The sequence below is a fragment of the Malania oleifera genome, chromosome 6, assembly GCF_029873635.1.
Source record: "Malania oleifera isolate guangnan ecotype guangnan chromosome 6, ASM2987363v1, whole genome shotgun sequence".
Taxonomy (NCBI): domain Eukaryota; kingdom Viridiplantae; phylum Streptophyta; class Magnoliopsida; order Santalales; family Ximeniaceae; genus Malania; species Malania oleifera.
The window spans coordinates 89,247,129-89,259,120 of record NC_080422.1 but is presented as its reverse complement, the minus strand read 5'-3'; the positions used below and the strand labels follow the sequence as shown (position 1 = coordinate 89,259,120).

General features: G+C 36.5%; 1 protein-coding gene across 1 annotated transcript in view; it reads right to left on the bottom strand.

The window, feature by feature from the left end:
• LOC131158347 (uncharacterized) overlaps positions 1-11,992 on the bottom strand; it is a 50,744-nt gene that overhangs the window by 22,664 nt on the left and 16,088 nt on the right. The window contains exon 11 of the mRNA XM_058113149.1: positions 8,357-8,687. Coding sequence (XP_057969132.1) covers positions 8,357-8,687 — 331 coding nt within the window. The remainder of the gene's footprint in view (positions 1-8,356; positions 8,688-11,992) is intronic.

Here is an 11,992-nt window from a genome sequence, read left to right as displayed (position 1 = left end):
GAGATCAAGGACTTAGGATCTTTAAGGTATTTCCTTGGAATGTAGGTTGCTCGGTTGAAGAAAGGGATTATTGTCTCCCAACGGAAGTATGTCCTTGACCTCCTTAAGAAGACTAGGATGAGTGGTTGTAGGCCAGCAGACACTCCATTAAATCCCAATCAAAAACTTGGAGATGACAAGGAAGGTGATCCAGTGAATACAACTCAGTATCAAAAGTTGGTGGGAAAGTTAATTTACTTATCACATACACGGCCCGATATTGCTTTTGCTGTGAGTTTGGTAAGCTAGTTTATGCATTCACTCTACGAGAAACATCTTGAAGCATTTAATTGGATTCTCAGATACTTGAAAAGTACACCAGGCAAGGGTTTACTCTTCTAGAAGACCACACAGTAGAACATAGAGGCATACAATGATGCAGATTGGGCAGACTCAATTATTGACAGGAGATCCACGTCAGGATACTATATTTATGTTTGGGGAAATATGGTCACATGGCGAAGCAAGAAACAGAATGTGGTTGCAAGGAGCAGTGCCAAGGCAGAATATAGGACTATGGCTAACGGAGTTTGTGAGATGATATGGCTAAAGAGAATTTTTGAAGAGTTGCGGATGTCGGTGAACATGCCAATGAAGTTGTATTATGACAACAAAGCTGCCTTAAGTATCGCTCATAATCGCACGAAGTATGTAGAGATTAACAAACACTTCATAAAAGAGAAGATTGATAATGGAGCTGTTTGCATGCCTTTTGTTCCTACTACTCAACAAATAGCCAACATCTTCGCCAAAGGACTTTTCAGACCTAGTTTTGAGCTTTTTGTAAGCAAGTTCGGCATGATAGATATTTATCTGCACTCCAACTTGAGGGGGGGGGGGGGGTGTTGGATTTCTAGGGAATAAATTAGGAATTTCTATTTTTTAAAATCTGAAATTACTATTTCAGTTTCTAGTAGTTTTAGTTTTCTGTTTTCTAGCCTAGAGATCTATTGAATTGATTTGCTGATTTTGTGGTGATTTGATTTGGTGATTTTGTGGCCTTCCTAAATTGGTGGCCTTCTCTACTATTTATCTTGTAATCATGTCTTTTGAAATTCAATAAGAATGGTTATTCTTCTTCTAAAAAATCCTTCACTTTTCCAAGACACCAAATTACCACTGACAAAGATACAGTGCCCAATCATGGATTTTAATCAAAAGGCGACCTGACCCAAAATGCGAATTGTTGCATCCTAGTGACTTGGTTCTCCGAGAATCAAGAAACTGACTCACAACACTTGTTGCGAAGGATATATCTAGTGAAGCGACTGTGAAATAATTCAACTTTCCAACAAGTCTCTGCTACCATCCTGGGTTGGGCAACAAATCACTCATATCTAGAACTAACTTAATATTGGGATCCATTGGTTTATCAAAAGGTATGGATCCCAACAGCCCCGTCTCATCTAAAAGATCAAGAACTTACAAGATAGTTTTCGTACAAGATCTTGATACTTCTATACCCAAGAATTACTTCAATGGTCCCAAGTCCTTGTTTTAAAACTTTCTCTACTAGAAAAGCTTTAGATCTTGGATATCGTGATCATTGTCACTAGTGATCACAAATTCACAATATCATCCACATACAAAATACACAAAATCTTTCCATATGGAGTATGACGACAAAATATAGAGTGATCTATGCACACTGTTGGAGACCAAACTCAAGGACTACAACACCAAATCGGCCAAACCATGCTCTAGGAGATTGTTTTAATCCATATAATGATTTCTTAAGTCGACACACCGAGTCTGATTCTCCATAAGCAATAAACCAAGGCGGTAGCTCCATATAGACCTCCTTATGAAGACCACCATGTAGCAAAGCAGTCTTCATATCTAACTGATGTAGAGGCCAATGACAAGTAGTGGCTAAAAAGATGAACAAACGTACCAAGGCAAGTTTAGCGACCAGAGAGAATGTGTCTGAATAATACAAACCGTACACCTGAGTATATCCGTTAGCAACAAGGTGAGCCTTCAAATGGGCCACAGAACCATCAAGGCTAACTTTCACATTGTACACCCAATGACAACCAATCACTGACTTATCAAGAGGAAGAGGTACCAAATCCCAAGTATCATTATCATATGTACACACATCTCTTCAACCATTGTAGTCCTCCACCCAGAAGGAGATAGGGCTTCAGAATTAGATTTTGGAAGGGCAATAGAAGATAGAGTACTAGTGAAACAATAATACGAGGGTGACATGAAATCATAACAAAAAATATTAGAGATTGGATGTTGGGTGCAAGTGCGTTTACCTTTTCGAGCAACTATAAGAGGATCAACATCATTGAAGATAAGATCCTCTGATGAGGGAACTAGAGGCACAATAGTAGGAGTTGGAGGAGGCTCTCCTCCCTACCATAACATGAAGAAGACTGAAAGCCATCTTTGGTGATCCTTTGGATTCTAGCATATACTCCATTTATAAAAAGAATGGATTCACCTGCAAGAATCTGATTGTAGATGGGTTGAAGCTCAAAACTCAACTCTACTAAAAATATGGCAGCCAAGAAATCTGCCCGTTGTCTCTTACACATCTCAATGTCGGAACTAATTGGTTGATAAATGTTGACTTCCTTCAACATACCCTTAGAGTGCTATAATATTCACTAATAGTTTTACCTTCTTGGTCATATTTGAAAAACTTCTCACATAGGTAAAAAACAAGAGTTTGATTTTTACCTTGTGAGAAGCTTTCATGGAGATCATCCTATACAACCTTCATTATTCTATGAAACATCACGTTCACATAAATTTGTGGCTCCATGCTATTCCACAGCCACACAAGCAATATGTCAATCTCTTTCATCCAATCTTCTTAATCCTTGGAGTCTAGGAATGGAGGAGAATGCAACAAATATTTGGACTTTTCCTTCAGGTTAATATACACGCATACTATTTGAGACCATAACAGGTCGTTGGAGGATCCAACCAATTTGATGGCTGTGATCTGTATATTAACAGTGCCCCTCGAAGCCCTCCCTATAATGGCTATCAAAACCACCCTCAATATGCTATAATAAGTGCACATCAGTACTGGGAATGAACAACATAGCAACAATACGAAATCAGGCAGCACAGACAAGAACAGAGCACAACTTCAGAACTTCAAGAGGGCTGATCTATGGAACATAAGTTACAACATCCTATGATGAATTACTTCACCACGTGGAAGTGGGCATCCCATAACAAGAGCTGCAGGAACTTGATAAACCTGGCAGCACAGCAGCTACAGGGCCATTTGGTATCACTGTCAAAAATTAGAGAAACGAAAACCAAAAACTAGAAAGAGAAACTAAAAACTAGAAACCAGCAACCTGTTTGGTTAACATTTATAAAACTAATACAAATTAAAAAATATATTAAAAAAATGCTCAATTTCATCTTTAAATCAAATAATTTTATAAAAATACGATTAAAATAATAAAATTACAAATAACACACCTTAAAAAATTATATTATAAAAAAAATTATTATAATTATTTCACTTAATTACTCTACTTTCAAATTTTACTTTACAATGAAAATTTTATTGGACATGACAATTGAAAAATAGTAAGGGTATTTTGTAATTGGCTTTATTATTATTTTTTTGAAATTTATGTATACTTTTCTTTTAATTATTTTTAAACTCATGGTCATTTCATTTTGATTTTAATTTAAAAGTGTATAAAAGAAATAACTTAATCCAAAAAAATCATTTTTGGATATTAAAATTTCTGGCAACATGTTGCCAAAACTACTAAAAATCATAACATCTGATTTTTCAGTTTTTTGGCAAACAATTGAAAAGTGGCAACAGAAACTGAAAACTGACAACATAAACAAATGCGTTTTTATAATCTGTATCTTCACCGTGATAAAACAGAAACAGAAAACAGAAAACAGCAATGATACCAAACAGGCGCTACAGATATGATGGCTGGCAGCAACTATAACTGAGTGCCGGCAAGAGCAGGAAATAAAATCTTTGAACACCAATAAAAAAACACCAGAAACTGATGCGAGATTGCAGCAATTAATCACAAACACAGCATCATCATGCTACAACAAAGTAGCAAACAGCAACACAGAAACAGCAGATACCGGAAACAGAGTTTCACACAGCAACAATGGAATAACTTCACATCAGCAGATCACCATCAACACACAGCATCCTGCCAGGGATGCTGCACAGAGAAACCAAAATGAAAGGTACCCTTAAATGACTCAAACCAACCAGAAAATGAGCTTGTTACAGAATTTGGAGTTGAATATGATCACGAGAAATTAATGGTAAAAAATAAATAAATGAAATGGCACAAACAATACACAGGAGATTTACGTGATTAAATTGTGCCTACTCCACGGGCGAAGACGGATCAGAATTATTTACTAAATAAAATAGAAGAATACAAAATATTGGCATCTCACACTCTCGAACCCAAAACCCAAATACACCCAATAATCCTCACAGAATACACACAAAATTGGATCTATATAAATCACTAAATTTTTCCGGTTTTGGGATTTGATATCACAGCTGAGCACGCATGGCCTTATATAGGCAATCAGAGTGGCACACCAAAAATCAATTGCTGTGGGCAGCCATACTTCAACAATTGCAAAAATAAGATTCAACAATTTCAGTTGGAAGAAGGTCATACGGCTGGCTGCTGCATGTGCAACAATTTCAGCTGAAGAAAAAAAAATCATGCAGCTGGCTGCTGCATGAATGTCAGCAATTGCGGCTGCATGGGTTCAACAATCAACAACAGCTGCTCCAACATAGCTAATTAGGGAATATAAAAAAGAAAACAAAAAAGAGTGTCAACGAAAAAATATTCAGAGAAATCAGATTTTGCAGAGATTAATGCCCTAATACCATGTTGTAAAGGTAGAGATGGAGGCAAGATGAAGAAAAGAAGAGAAGAAGAGAAGAAAAGAAGAAGAAAGAAAGGGAAAGGAGAAGGCAGCAGTTTCATGGAGTTAAGTTCAGCACCAGGTCTGCCCTTTTATATATTAATCAATAAACAAGCTTAAAAGACAAAACACCCCTACTTACACCACATAATTACTAAAATAGCCTATCTCTTTAAACACATAAACCTTATGCAAAGGGGGAGGCTAGGCTTTGGATTGGGGGCTCTTTCAGGTCCTTCATTTCAAAGTCTTTTTTCATTCATCTCAAAAGTCTCCAAATTCTAGCCCTTCCCATTTGGATAAAGCTGTGTGGAAGGCAAAAGTCCCTTTTAAGGTTGGGGCTTTCATTTGGACTTTGGTTCTCAACAGGATAAATACAAATGACTTACTTCTTACTTAAGGCTCTTACGCCATGTGTGTGATTGTCATCTATTACTTCATTGTGGGGTGGCTTGTGGAACAACTTGCTTTCGTGTTTTGGTGAGGTTTGGGTGGCTCCATGGAATGTTTACAATTTTTTAATGGTGAACTTTTGGGGTTTTGGAAAGGATAGAAGGACAATTTTTAGAAATTGTGAAGTTTTAGATATATTGTGGATACTTTGGCTCAAAAGGAATGCTAGAATTTTTATAGATCAGAAGTCTTCTTCATCCCTGCTTTGGGAGAAAATTACTTCCCTTGCTTCTTTTGGGCTCACTCTTTTGGGTTTTGGGGGGTCTTTCCCTGTCCTATATTTATAGGGAATGAAAGGCAGCATTGATGTAATTCTCTCTTCTTCTTCTTGTTTTTTTTTTCAGGAGGATGCCACATCCTCCTTACTCTGTAATTTTCTTTTCTTCTTTCTTTAATGAATTTTCTGTTATCTAAAAAAAAAAAAGAGTACCTTCCGACCTTCCATCAGAGATGGTGGCACATAGGATAAGGTCCAAGAAAATCAGATGATTCAGTATCATAGTCACACTGTTCTTGAATCTCATTTGAATGCAAACCATCCCCGTCAGCATATTCACTTATGTCAACACCATCATTACCCAACATACCACCCTATTTTTCCTTCTCCTTGTTACTGCTCACATCAGGGAATACTCTGGGGTGTCAGACAATGCACAAAATACTTTCAGTATTGCTTATCGCATCTTTTTCCATTGTCCCAGAAGAATTATCTCTTGTCCACCAGGTGTGCATAAACCCACTTGAAATTCCTTCCATTACCAGTAAATTTGTCCCCTTCATCTTCAGCAATCTTTGGATATCATCTGCACCTCCTTCCTGTATATCTTACAGTAAGCCGTCTAAGCCCCTCCCTCAACTAATGCCTACAGCAGCTTCTTGATCAAGCCCTCATCCTGGCAGACACCCTATCAAACCAGAAGTGAGCATAAACTAAAATCCCAAGACTAGCCCAATTGCAAGTGTCCCTGGTCAGAGTCGGCCCTGTAGGATTCACCTTGTCAACCCCACTGTGCGGCACCGTGGAAGACTTAGATCCCCTTTTCTGCAATATGGATGTGGTGTTAACTCTGTTCTCTGAAAAGGGTAAGGCCAGCTCTTTCTCCACATGATATTTATCTGCACAGGACTCATTCAATTTCTTTCTCAAACTTGAAATGGGCTGATGATCTTCTATGTGAGAGTTAGAATTTTGGGCCTGACAGGGAAGCCCATTTAGCTCTAACCTTCTTTGTCCATGCCCGATCCCTCTTAATTATCTCACAATTTACTCTGCCACTACCCACTGACAGTTGGGCCTCTTGATTTCCCATCTCTGCTGGTACTTGGGCCAGCTCCATGCCTGATGTAGGACTAGCCCACAATAATAGACCCAGATCAAGGACAATATTAAGCATCCTCAGCACAGATTGCTTCATCATCAACCCCTGTGAATTGTCTTGCAAATCCCTAGCTGCTGCTGCTGTGAGCCACTTGCCCTCTTCTGCAACTCATCCTTCTGACTGCCTCAAACCATCTCTGCTAGTCTTCCTGTGCATAATCTCCCCACTTTGTATAGAGATGATCTTTCTCCTGCATTAATCTCCCATAACCGAGGTTCTCAAATCCTTGTAATACTCCTTCCATGGCCTTTTTTCAATCGCCTCAAATCAGTGCCATTCACCGTACAAGGTAGATTCTTACCTGAATCCTCCAGCAATATTCGAAACTCTCTTGCAAACCTCTTCCAATTATCATCACGAACACCTTCTGGAATGAAAGCATAAATCTTATGAACCCAATTTCAAGAATTTTCATTTCCTTGTCAACCTAATCACCATCCAATACTCCACCATCCCAAATCTTATTTTACAAGGGGATCTTCCAACCTGCCTCACTACATATGAAAGTTGAGCTGCCGCCAAAGAAACCTAACCCAACAATTACAAACTCTTTTCTCTCAAACAAACTAAACCACCCTCCCCTGTTCTCTCTAAACTCAGATAAATGGATTTCCTTTTACCTGGATTGTCTCAAAGACCCAACTTCAGTCATAAAAGTCAGTAGCCATAATCGATAACAAATAAGACAGGAATGAGGGCTACAAGAGGGAAGAGAGGAGAGGGGGTGAGAATGAGAGTGTAACATCTCCCATCTAGTTCTCTTACATTAATCTAATTTACATTTTCTCTTCCATTTTCTAATGCATTTATCTTGCACTAACACTATGTTGTGCAGTTAAAACTTGCACGGAAGATAATTTTACAATCTTTACAGGATAAATACTATACCTTCCTAGTTAAAAAAACCTATGTGACTTTTATCTTGTCCCTTAAGGCTATTAAATGTTCTTGATTTTAATATCACATGACAATGTCCATGTCCAGCTTGTATCCTTTCATAACCTTCATTATTTTTTCCTATGTAACCAATTAAATCTACTCCTGTAAAAATATTTTCACACCTGAGAAATATTTAAAGAAAAAAACCACAAATTCTTGTATCAGGTTTTGGTTATTCACATGCATTAGGCATCTTGTCATGACTTCTAAATGGATCTATTGTTCACTACAATAAAAAATAAGGTACTTGGATTCATCGTGGTTAGATTTAGGCTTAAATCTTCACTTCTTCAGGACAATTAAAATGACAATATTAGTCTACTTTGACCACAAAAAAAAAAAAGGGGAGATTGTTTATGCAATTAGAACCAAAAAATTTGTATCCCCTTCCAAGTTCCATTAGTTCATATTTTAAGCAACATACAGAGACGAGTGCAGATATATTTTAAGCAACATACTAAAACCCAGTAACCCACCAATAAATTACTACAACCAACAGAATTTCCAAAACTTATTAGCAAATTCAAATGGACTACAAACCATTCTTTAGAAACTACAGTCCATAGATGTGCAAAGCCCAAGCATCAAAACAGTGAAATGATACTATGCAATACGCATGCTTAGATACTGACCCAGTAAAAATGCTTCCTTTCACGCTTGCAATGGGCAAATACTCATTCCCACTTGATATGTCTGACCAATCAAAGTGAATTCTTCCACCCCCTCCACCACCGCCACCATAAGGGCAACCATGTCCTCCAACAGTTGAAATAATTGAATAATCACCAAGAACCAATGTATGAACAAAAAGAAGAATGGATCCACCAGATCCACCCCCGGGACCTATGTTTGCACTCGTCCAAGCATCTTGGTTTCTGATATTTTCTCCAAAAGTTTCTCCATCAGCTCTAAGTGAACCATCAATGGACAGACTTGATAACGAGTGTTCCGCAGAACCCATCACTGCTCAAGAAAAAAGAAACAAAAAATAATTACTGCCATTTTCTGAAAAAAGAACCAAGACGAAAAATCAAAATGTTATGTGGCCACAATCATTAAGATAGGATAAAAAATAATTTTTTAATTGATAACCTCTATCTGACACATGAACCTAGCAACAATTTTATATTTCAAATTTTTGGGGAAAAAACTATAGATTAAAAAATTTGCCCAAAAAATACACCACGGACCTGCCAGTAACACATATAGAGTAACTTTATTGATTTACTTATTGCCTTTTTGCCAAGTCTGTAATAATAAAAATCAAAACCCATAGATTTATTCCTGGACTAAATTAAATGAGACTGAGGATTGTTGACTTCTCAAAGTTCGTAAAGGCCAAAGCAAGCAAAACATGTGCATGACAGAAAAAGAATTTTATTCAGATGACGCCACTGATGTGTTTTTGTCTTCTAGGTTCACTAAAGATGAAAAAACTAAATTAAATTGTAGATGGAAGAAGAAAGAATGCACAAAAGATACATGACTTTTGCTATTGAAATTTAAAACAAGTTAACATTCCTACTTGCTCTAAACTTACTTACAAATTATCCAAAAGTTACATTAATCATGAGCAACAGTATGTCACGAAAATTATAAAGTTCTAGAAACCCACCAAAAGCTATCAAAGTATCAAGGTATCCCAAGAAAAGACCAATAACTAAGTAATGAATTGAAAGGAGCACTAAGCATGCAATGGGGATAGGAACATGTTTCTAAGATGCAAGAGAAAAGGAGCAAAATGTTAAATTCTCCAAAGTCTATACAAAAATTTGAAGGGGGGGCGCATAACTAACATGTTTTTCGGTTCGTTTAAAGACCATAAAGGAGGACAGAACAAAAGAATGAACATGAAAAATGTTCTCCACCATAAATTGTCCACATAAAATAAAAGTTAGGTGGGGGCGGTGTAGTGTTACTGAAGCACCACTGTGGGCAATGACCTGGCCCACACCCTGGGGCCAATGATCAAGAAACTCAATCCATGAGTTGAGGTCATGTGCAAACTTCCAGAGCTCCAAAAATATAATGTGCACATGAATGGTTTTTTGAGGTTCTGTAAAAGCAACGCTACTCATTCAAAAGCTCTCCTGTTTCTCTCCCTCCAAAGACACCAAGTCATGCATAGAGGAGAGAGACTTCACTCTCTCTTAATAATTTATTGCCCCCCACCCCCACCCCCAACCTTTGCAATGAAGACCACTTAATCTTCCTGACACAACCCAAACAACCCTGCATCACTACGGAATCAGATTCCAAATGAAGACTGAGAAGGGCTAAAAGATCAAAAAAAAAAACTCTTCAGAAACTTCCACTGATTCTTCAGCAGTTTAGCAGCTTTTCATTTTCAAATAATCAAGTAGATAACACCAAACAACGAAATAAAAAGAATTATCAGGGAAATGGGATGCATAGGAATGTGATGTCTATGGTGTCCCATCCTCATGCTAGTTTTGGGGCAAGAATCTGAAGTGGCAGTAATTTCATATTCCCTGGACCCTCCTTCCCACAAAACATGTGAATCCCATTCTCATCTCCACCATGGGTAAGTTTCATGGGAATCTCATTCCCATGAGAATCTTATTTTTTGAGATAAATTGCCCCACTACCTGGCCAACTTGATGCTAATGCCACCATAATATAGTAATATTATATTTAAAATAATAAATTATAATTATAAAAATATAGAGATCAATAAAAATGAAATTATTAAATTATTATGTTATAGTAATATAATATAATGGTTGAAATTTTGAGACCATATCGCCCCCAATATTTTGGTTAATTAGAAAATGAATGGCTATTCTTTTTTTTTTCCATTTATTATGGTTGAAACTTTTAAATTTTTCCAATAGTTGCTCACTAGTGGAGATTTTGTGTTTTTGAATTGTAGGCTTAGTAAATGCAATTTTGTGTTTTTTATGTTTTTCATTGCATGTTTTGGAATATACAAATTTTTTCAAAAAAAGTATTATTGCATGGTTATTTTTAATTGTAGTATAGCTGGATTCACGCCCAAAATTGTATGTTTAAAAATATTTTTTCTTAAATATTTTTTTAATGCATTGTATTGTGTGTGTGGTTTCTACTAGTTGTAGGGTGTGATTTAGAAAATTGTTTACATGGAAAAAAAAAAAATACGCAATCATATACTTTGCCCGTGTAACACAATTTTTTGTACACACAACCAGTCCTGAACCCAGATAAAGCGTTGTGTTAAGTAGCTAACAAACAGCGTAAAACCTTGTCAAATCTTATTATCATGAATTCTTACCAAATTCACTCAGGTCAAGGGAATAGACCAGATCAGTACAAAAGGGAAAGGGTTAATAAATTAGCACAAGAAAAAAAGATTAGATTAGCGACTTGGAATATAAGACCTCTTACAGGAAAAAGTAAGGAAATAGTGGAAATAATGTGTAAAAGGAAAATTAACTTAATCTTTCTCCAAGAGATGAAATGGGTAGGAAAAAAAGCTAGAGAAATTGAAAAACCAGGATTTAAACTATGGTACACTGGTAAAGAGAAACATAAAAAGGGGGTGGGTATAGCCTGCGAAATTGGTGGGAAGAAAAATCACAGCTGTAGCGGCCGTTACAGACCACAACCGTTACGTAAAGGCAGCTACAGCCCTTACATAACCGCTACAAGGACTGTTACACCAAAAAATTTATTTTATTTTTTACTTTTTCTTCTCACTTTTCCCTCTCTTTCATAAATCATTCTCAATATACCATGTGGCAAGAGGGGGAAAAGATTATAATGAGGATGACAATGATACAAAATTTACTATTTCTTTAAATACTCACAAGAGATGCATTAATTAACAATTTAAAATTACTAACTTGTTAGGAAAATATTTTATTTTGCTAATATTAGTAATGTGATAGTTATGTTCTATATTTTCCAACTTCAACCTTCTTTCTTTTCTAGTTATTTTATATTTGTATTATTCATATGTCTTACGTGTCTAATAGATAAATGGAGTGTATAATGTATTTTGTTTTATTAATTAATTTAGCACACATAGGAATTTAGCACAAATAAGAACAATGAGAAGTATAAATATGCGCACACACGTAATTTTTCTATCAATGGTGGTTTAAAACAATGTAAACTTGTTGCACTTACCAAATAACTTAGTTACACGAACTTAAGGATCCAAAATACACAAACTCTTTCTAAGAAGGGCTAAAAGCTTAAAACATGCAAGTACGCTAATATGCACAAGGTTGTGCATGCTTCAAAAAAATTCACGGCCATTACAT